Source organism: Triticum dicoccoides, chromosome 7B (genome assembly GCF_002162155.2).
Source record: "Triticum dicoccoides isolate Atlit2015 ecotype Zavitan chromosome 7B, WEW_v2.0, whole genome shotgun sequence".
Taxonomy (NCBI): Eukaryota; Viridiplantae; Streptophyta; class Magnoliopsida; order Poales; family Poaceae; genus Triticum; species Triticum dicoccoides.
Genome location: NC_041393.1, coordinates 473,613,707 through 473,621,984, shown reverse-complemented (window position 1 = coordinate 473,621,984; position 8,278 = coordinate 473,613,707). Strand labels below are relative to the sequence as shown.

Genomic DNA, 8,278 nt, shown 5'->3' with positions numbered 1-8,278 from the left:
CCATTATGAAAAGTATTTTCATATTGTATATATTAGGTATTGCATATTTTTGATATTTTATTCCTTAATCTTGGTCAAACATACAAACGTTTAACTTTCCCGAAAATTCACATCATATTCTAGAATGAATGAAGTAATATTAGATAGGATAAATCAAATAATCCATAGATGAGCCCAAATAGATCAAATCCCTATAACAGTAAATAAAAAAACATTTTTTCAAAAATCTAATTTTTACACCAAAAATGATGGAGTTTGCTAGGGAAATGCAAAATTTCATGATGAAATGACAATCAAGGAGCTCCAAAAAAAAACCACATTCACGTTTCCAAAATGCCTTTATTCAAAGTTTCTTTGAGAATATTTTTTTGCATAGACCTTCTTGAATGTCATTTGTCACCCCTAGCACAGTCGACCATCTTCCGTGCTGAATATCTTTAGATGAGTTTTTTTTTCTTTTTCTTTTGAATTTGATGTTCGTTGTCAGGTGCAGATGCACTTGGGCACCAAAAAAACGCCATCATAGGATAAATCCCTGATTATACAAATATTGAACAACCCCTAGCACAGTCGACCATCTTCCGTGCTGAATATCTTTAGATGAGTTTTTTTTTCTTTTTCTTTTGAATTTGATGTTCGTTGTCAGGTGCAGATGCACTTGGGCACCAAAAAAACGCCATCATAGGATAAATCCCTGATTATACAAATATTGAACAAAATATGTTGCAACTAGAAGGGCACACATTCTACTACATTCATCACAACTAGTACATTAACCAGGCTAATCTATATCACTGCAAATTCCACAAGGTTAAAGAATGCTACGGCAACCCAATACCTTCCATGCATCCTTTTCAGTTTTCACGCGGTGGGACTGTAACGCAGGTGCTGCTCGTAGTAGTTTATCAGCACCAACGGGTTTGTAGACTTCAATTCCTTGTCATCCACAAGAACCTCCTGCCCATCAGACCTGAGTGCTCTGAATGTTATGGAAACCTGCTGCACGTCATCTGTCATGGTGGCATGATACCGCACTGGCTTGATGATCTTAGTGATGCAACGGTTAGCACCGTCCACCCCCTTGGTCCTATCACCCGTTTCTCCTTGTGCGGAATCAGTTTTCTCATTGCCAGGCTTCTCACTTGTGCCATTGACAACTTGCCCTTGCTCCTGCTGCGCCTCATCCTGCTTGAACCTCCTGACAGACCCAAGCTTGCGCTTCTTGGCACCGGTCACCTGGCCAACCTGAGGTGGGGGTCCCTGTACTGAACTATCAACCTTTGATACACCACTCGCAGGCTGATGCTCATCCTGTTGATGAACCACAACAGACGGCAGGCCAACCGAAAGCACATTTGAGCTGCCCTCCTGTGTAGCACCTTGTCCAAGCATTTGCTGAGGAGCCACGTTCACTGATGCATCAGAGCCCGCAACCAAGTTCCTGTTGGTGTTATCAGTACCTCTCCTGCTGCTTGCTCTGGGAGGCAATATCTTGCGCTCTGGGACAGGACGTTGGGACAGAGACCGAGGATCTGAACGCCGTGGGCGGCCCCTTCTACCCTGAGAAGAAGGGTTGGGACTTACCACGGGAGTAGTGGAGATCTTGCGCTTGCGCTTGCGCTTGCCATAGGACCTTGGTTGCTGCCGCTTCTCAAAGGCTTCAACAAAATCAGAGCAGGCCTTGAGGTTTTCTTCAGGCTCCCATGTGTTGGCGCTCTCCGGCCACCCACGCCATTTGACGAGGTACTGTATCTGGTTCTGGCGGCGGCGGCGGCGGCGGATGGTCTCGATCTCGTAGTATCCCTCCGCCAGCTTGGGCGGCGACCGCTGGTCCTCCGGCTGCTCCTCCGCCGAGGCCTCATCAGCCTCCTCCTCCTGTTCCCACTCCTCTTCCTCCTCCTCCGCCTCATCCTCCTCGTGATTCCACTCCTCCTCTTCGTCTCCCTTGACTTCCTCCTCCTCTTCAACCTCCATCACCGCTGCCGCCTCCTCCTCCGCCGGATCGACGGATCCGCGTGCCGCCCAGGGATCCTTTTTGCCTCGACCCATCACCAAAGGTCTGACTCCGCTTCCCCTGGGTATGCGGTGGATCTGCTGGAGGCGGACTCAGGTTGTGGGCGGACCTTTTGTGGATTGGTGGATGCGGGCTCGGGGATTTTGGGCGACACGGGGGAGCAGATCTTGGTGCAGGGACCCGAGCAGGCGTTGATGCAGGGGATAGGGGCGGGGCGGCGCGGGCCGAGATGGAAGGCGGGGGTGCGGCGGCGGCTAGGGTTAGCTTGTGGCCTTTGACCGTGTGGGAGAGTGGTGACGAGGGGATTGGTGGGAGAGTGGCCTTTGTTTTAGGCTTTAGCTCCGTGTCCGCCCGAAAAAGTGGCCCACGAGAGGCCCAACAAACTCTTCTCTTGTGCAAAACAAAACCAGCAGGCACGAACGGACAGCTCGACCTCTCCTGCGCGCCGCCACAGCACCTACCTAAGCCCTAAACCCAACGCGCCCACCACCTGCCCCGCCGCCGCCGGCGAGATGGCCGGCGCGCGCTCGCAGGTCAACAAGCCGCACAAGACGCGCTTCGCCTCCAAGGCCTCCCGCCACTCGCACAAGATCGGTACAGCCTAGCTAGCTCCTCCCTCTCTGGGGGGGGAGCTCCCTACCGTTTTATACATCGCTTTTCCCCTCTGTCGTGCAAGTAAAACTGCAAATCTCACTGGCTGCCCGGGTGCTGCTGTTTCCGCAGACAAGGTCAGGAGCGGGAAGCCGGCGGGCAGCCACCGCGCCGCAGTTAAGGGCGCCCGTGCGGCGCGCCTCCAGCACAGCAAAGCGGTGACGTTCTAGCTCAGCGAGCTGCCACCCTTCGTAATTTAGCTGCTGCTATATGTCTGCGATGGTTAATCTTCAGTTAGATGATGGGGCTGGCGAAATTTGAGGCCCTGCATGATTACTTTTTTTTTGTTCATATCCTGTATGCTGTTGGTACTACTGTAGTACTCCCTCCGTCCCAAAATAAGTGTCTCAACTTTGTACTACCTCTAGTACAAATTTGTACTAAGCTCAAGACACTTATTTTGGGACCGAGGGAGTACTTACTAGGCCGATGTGATGTACTACATTTAAATTTGTACGCCTTCATTGAGCTCCGTCCTGTTTTGACCATTTTGAAGCTAGAATTCTGTTAACTAACAATAAGCTTAATTTTGCAAAGGTGAAACTGCAACCTTCTGTATTTTGCCGATTAGATTGCTTCAATTTGTATAAATTGTTTTGGTTGAGCTTGAATGTTTCTTCAGCCAACAAGCAGTAGGGGCTCGTGCCATGTAAAGAATATTTATATTGATACAATTTGCTTTGGCTCAAAATTTAATGAACTTCTTCTCTTCCAACCTCTATCTGTTCTTGCTAGATAAAGGGACAGCCTCACAAAATTCATTTCAATCTGCTCATTCTTCTCGTTCAGTTTGTATTATTTTTAAGCTACATGTCTGTCATCCAAATGAATTCTATTATGTTGTTGGATATGTTTTCTGTTGGATTTTCATTGATTTGATGTTTAAAGAGTTTGATCATTACTATCACCATTTTCCATTCTTATCCTATTGCCTGAAATATTTTTAACTGGGACGCAGATCCGTGATCAGAAACGCGCTGCCTTGCTAAAGGAGAAGCGGTCATCTAATGGCTCCTCAAGTGCACCCCGTGTTATTGTTAGTATTCTTGATCTTTGCTCTTGTTGTCCTACACTATTGGCCATTTTTTATTGTTTCCTGCTGTCACACAATAGATATAATCTAATCTCTGGCTGTCGCAGGTTCTTTGTGGCCTTTCCTCATCTGCAAATGTTGGGCCACTTGCCGAAGATCTTCTGACATTTGCAGCAGGAGGAGATGAGAAACTGACTTCCAACACCGTTGCCTCTCCCGCCTATAAACTTCGAACCACGGTTAGTTCAGTAGGAACAGAGTACTAAAGATGCCCAGTACATAGTGCAAACATTTATTTTCAACCATTCCATTTTGTGGCTATTCTTGCATCATTTTGCTGTATGTATGGCCATGACTGGGCTGCACACAATTCTCATTATATATGTCCCTGCGTTAATTTTAGTGTTTAGTTTTTTCTGTTTATTGAATTTAGTTAGTCAATTTCATTGTTTTATATTCATGATATTTGTTAAGGTACTGCAAGCACCATATGGGGACCTCACCTCATGCATGGAACTGGCAAAGGTATGCTCTTCAAGCAAACTCAATATGGCACAATTATGTTTTATTGGAATTTCTTTACTCTAATATCGAACATGCAAATTGTATTTTCCTCCCTAGGTTGCTGATTTGTTAGCATTCGTAGTGTCAGCAAATTCATTATACAACAGCGATTCAGACAATCCAATTGATGAGTTTGGATCACAATGTCTATCTGTTCTTCGAGCCGTGGGCTTACCTAGTACAGCTGTTTTCATTCGAGTAAGTTCGCCATACCAAGTTTTTCTCACTCAAGACGCTATCTCGTGAATACCAATTTAATTCTTTAATATTATCAGGATCTTCCATCAGATACCAAAAGTAAGCAGGAATTGAAGAAAGCAGCGGTTTCTTTCCTTTCTCCAGAGCTGCCTGAAGATTGCAGGTTCTATGCAGCAGAAACTAAGGATGATTTGCATATGGTAAATTTTCTTTTGTTTGTTTTTAAATGGAGAAGTATGTATTCTATTCTATAGTCCTAATGCTCCTTCTGATTATTTATCACCGTTTTGAAATTTTCCAGTTCATGCGGCTTTTCAAGGAGCAACATCTTTCATCACCACATTGGAGAAATCAGAGACCCTATGTTATGTCTGAGGAGGTTGTAAGAACTTCGTCCCACTTTCATCAAAAAGTTGTTAACTGTTATTTTGTTGTAACATAAACGTTTGCCCTACTGCATTGATGTTTCTCATCTTAGATGTTTCTTTGAGAATACTGTTTCTGTGCAAGTATGGTACTGTTAAAACACTTGGATAAAACTTAGGTTGTGATTTGTCACATTGGCTTTGATTCCAAAAAATTAGTTGCAGTCCTAACAATAAAAAAATTAGAACTCATGCTTGTGCTTGTTCTTGTAAGTTCTAGACTAACTGACTATATTCTCACTAATTTTGTACACAAACAACTTCCGTGAGTTCACCTACCACTGAAACTCTCATACTTTGTGCAGAGGAGTTTTAATTTGACCCTCCCACCATGCCCTCTAAGAATTGCAGTTACGGTTGCGATCCCGTATTTCAGTTACAAATTAGGCTGAATATCAAAGCAAATCATACTTTTCGTTAGATCTGCCTTTAATATTATCACATGTATTGTTAAGTTAAATATACCACAATATCTCTCAAGCTTACTACCTGTACAATATCGCCCAACTCTAGTCTTTGCTTCTTGCAACTTTACGTTCACCTGCCTCCTTTTTTATTTGACAGTTGATGGTGCTGACTTAAGATCTTTCTTTCAGGCCTGTATAAAACCAGGTGACAGTATGGGGTTGTGCACCTTGCTTGTGTCTGGATATCTGCGGGCCCACAATCTTCCAGTGAATCAGCTTGTGGGTGATCTTTGTTTTAATTTTTATTGGTAGTCTTATCTGCTTCTTGTTCTAACACCTGCTCCATCAAAGGTACATGTGTCAGGTGCTGGTGATTTTCAGTTAGGACAAATTGATATCCTCAAGGATCCATGTCCTGTTAGTGAGAGGAAAAACTCCGATGTAATGGATTCAGATGATAATCAAATTCAGGTTTGTTACTATAGGATGAATGCAGAGCTTTAGAAATTGAATAGTGCAGTTACATGTATATTACGACATACCGTCAGGGCCTCCCCTACAATTTACTTTCAAAAGAAGAAACGTTATTATGATATAGAATCATCCACTATATGAGTTCTTGTTTTTTCCATCTTACATACAGTTTTTATTGATCACGCTCCGGTAACTTCTCATTGTTTGCCTGTTTCAGATTATTGATACCTTCGTTCCAGACCCCTTGAATCAGGAACCATTACTTGTTGAAAATATTCCAGATCCTCTTGCAGGAGAGCAGGTGATAATTTCCCCGATCTAGCTTAGTGATTTAATAAGCCATTATTTGTGTTCTTTCACTTTTGCGGTTACAACAACAACAACAACAACAACAACAACAAAGCCTTTAGTCCCAAACAAGTTGGGTTAAAAAGGCTTTGTTGTTGTTGTTGTTGTAACCGCAAAAGTGAAAGAACATAAATTGTTGCCCTTCTCAGAACTTCAATTTAGTGCTTAATGTTGGACAGTGATTACTTCCAAATTTCATCACACGTGGCACTGAGGTGTTCCTTTTTGGTTTGATGAATTGTTTCTTTATACATGAGATGCTTGGCACATGGCCTACTAATTCTTTAGTGGAAGTGTTCTTAAAAATGGTCTTTTCCTTCAGCAGGTGCAACATATGTTTCAGTAGATAGGGCATATGCTTAAGCATAGCAAACTTAATGGTATATTTGTTTCTGTTGGGCCCATCTTTTTTGGGAGCATTTGTCAGATTTTTATATGATCCACTTCACACTTCCAAAGGCTGCAGATTCTCATGAACTGCACTGTTTTTCCTTGTTGTGCATACTACGTCAATTCAAAAGTTTCCTCTTTATATTTGTTGATGGCATTGTTTTTCTTTTCAAGTAAAAGTCAAACTAGGCAAATCAATTGTAAGTACTAATGTGCAGTATTATTTGTATTTGATTAGACTTGGCCAACAGAAGCTGAGATGGAGGAAGCCTACGAAAGCAATAAACAAAGAAAGGTTGTAAAGAGGAAACTTCCTCGCGGCACATCAGAATACCAGGTTCACAAGGCTATTGAAGATTGAATATTTACTCTTAATATAGCCCATGATATTTTTATTTAAAAATAATATTAATGCTATTGGCAGGCTGCTTGGATTGTTGATGATACAGATGATGAAGGTGATGATTCTGAGAATGACAATCCAGATGGTGCTGGAATGGTAATTGATGAGAAAGATCACTCAGAGCACGACAGCGATAGTTCAGATATAGATGCAGTGTCTCACTTCACGGAGAAATTTGATCAAGAAACTATTGGGGGTTCTGAGATGGGAGTAAGTTACCTTATTTCTTGTCCTTGATCTGATGACATTACACTATTTAATGCACTTGCTCCATTTGCTAGCCTTTTACTGACTTAGCCGGTGCATGCCAATACAACTCTTGCCCTTGGAATGCTTATGTTTTTATTTTCCTCCCTCCACATTTTGTTTGCCATGTTTTTTTTTGTTTGTGACTGGTTTTGCGCGATAGAGAAAACGTAATGTGCGCAGGGAGGGTGAGAAGGATAACATAAGAAGGATCTAGCGAAAAAACTCCAGTGCTCCTACCTAGAGAACTATAGTTCCCAGTAGCTATGTACTGGACTAATATTTCCCACCCCATCTGGATCCGGTTGGGACTAGATATGGGCAACATTTTAATATTTGTCTGAATGCATATAGGTCGTTAAAGGTGTAAAACTTTAATGACATGAGTTATTGTACAAAATTACTTTTGAAATGAGGGATTCAAATGTACACCTACTCAACGCGATATTTTATACTATATATTTGCTCAAAGTAAAGTTTAAATAATTCGCAAAAGTTTTCCGGCCCACCTTTTGCAATCTTACATGAACTGTTTGTATGGGGGGAACATTATCGTCCTGGAGTACTGCTTTGCTCTTCTGTGCTGTTCTGTAAATTGTGAGGTGTGCCTTGCTGGCCTTTTGAAATTAGTGTCCTCTCTTGTTTTACTCTTTGGATTCCTTCATCAATTTTTAGGTACACGCCTCAAACTAAATGTATCCTTTCTGCATTTGCAGGATGATGAAAATCTTACCAAAGAGCAGATTGAGGAAGACATCAAGAGAATCAAAGAATCTAATGCTGATGATGAAGGTACGGGTTTTCAACTGCCTTCAAGTGTTTAAAATCCCTTTTAGTAAGCATCAATGTTCCAAATATCGGCCAGTTAATCGGCATCTCAGTAAGTTAATCGCTACTCGGTGGGTCACCGAATAACCGATTAACTGATTTATCGGCCGATTCGCCTATTATCCCTACCCAGCACCCGACCGATATGGTACCAGTTACCGGTATCCTGAACATTGGTAAGCACACCACATGGAGGGTCTAAAACCTGGTTCCTGTTTTTTATTTATTGGCTTGCTGGTACACGTTTCCAGCTAATTCGCAGTGCCAATCAGTGTGTAGCAAACTGTAGATCCCCCC

The 8,278-nt window shown here is 42.8% G+C and overlaps 2 protein-coding genes across 3 annotated transcripts in view; one reads left to right on the top strand and one right to left on the bottom strand.

The window, feature by feature from the left end:
• Positions 1-657: 657 nt before the first annotated feature.
• Positions 658-2,327, bottom strand: LOC119336981 (probable chromo domain-containing protein LHP1). Its single transcript, XM_037609071.1, has one exon. The coding sequence runs from the start codon at positions 2,047-2,049 to the stop codon at positions 862-864; it is 1,188 nt and encodes a 395-aa protein (XP_037464968.1). The 5' UTR covers positions 2,050-2,327; the 3' UTR covers positions 658-861.
• Positions 2,328-2,437: 110 nt separating this feature from the next.
• LOC119336980 (pre-rRNA-processing protein TSR1 homolog) overlaps positions 2,438-8,278 on the top strand; it is a 10,378-nt gene continuing 4,537 nt past the window's right edge. Inside the window, exons 1-14 of one of the 2 annotated variants that reach the window (XM_037609070.1) lie at positions 2,438-2,608; positions 2,738-2,823; positions 3,624-3,701; positions 3,806-3,937; positions 4,173-4,223; positions 4,320-4,460; positions 4,538-4,660; positions 4,762-4,839; positions 5,482-5,571; positions 5,644-5,763; positions 5,984-6,067; positions 6,743-6,841; positions 6,929-7,117; positions 7,870-7,945. In XM_037609070.1, coding sequence (XP_037464967.1) covers positions 2,527-2,608; positions 2,738-2,823; positions 3,624-3,701; positions 3,806-3,937; positions 4,173-4,223; positions 4,320-4,460; positions 4,538-4,660; positions 4,762-4,839; positions 5,482-5,571; positions 5,644-5,763; positions 5,984-6,067; positions 6,743-6,841; positions 6,929-7,117; positions 7,870-7,945 — 1,429 coding nt within the window. In that variant the 5' untranslated portion in view covers positions 2,438-2,526. Of the gene's footprint in view, positions 2,609-2,737; positions 2,824-3,623; positions 3,702-3,805; positions 3,938-4,172; positions 4,224-4,319; positions 4,461-4,537; positions 4,661-4,761; positions 4,843-5,481; positions 5,572-5,643; positions 5,764-5,983; positions 6,068-6,742; positions 6,842-6,928; positions 7,118-7,869; positions 7,946-8,278 lie in introns of both variants that reach the window. The other variant, XM_037609069.1, reaches the window with a different exon arrangement.

Coding starts and splice junctions, on each gene's coding strand:
- LOC119336981 (XM_037609071.1), bottom strand. CDS start 2,049: ATGGGTCGAGGCAAAAAGGATCCCTGGGCGGCACGCGGATCCGTCGAT.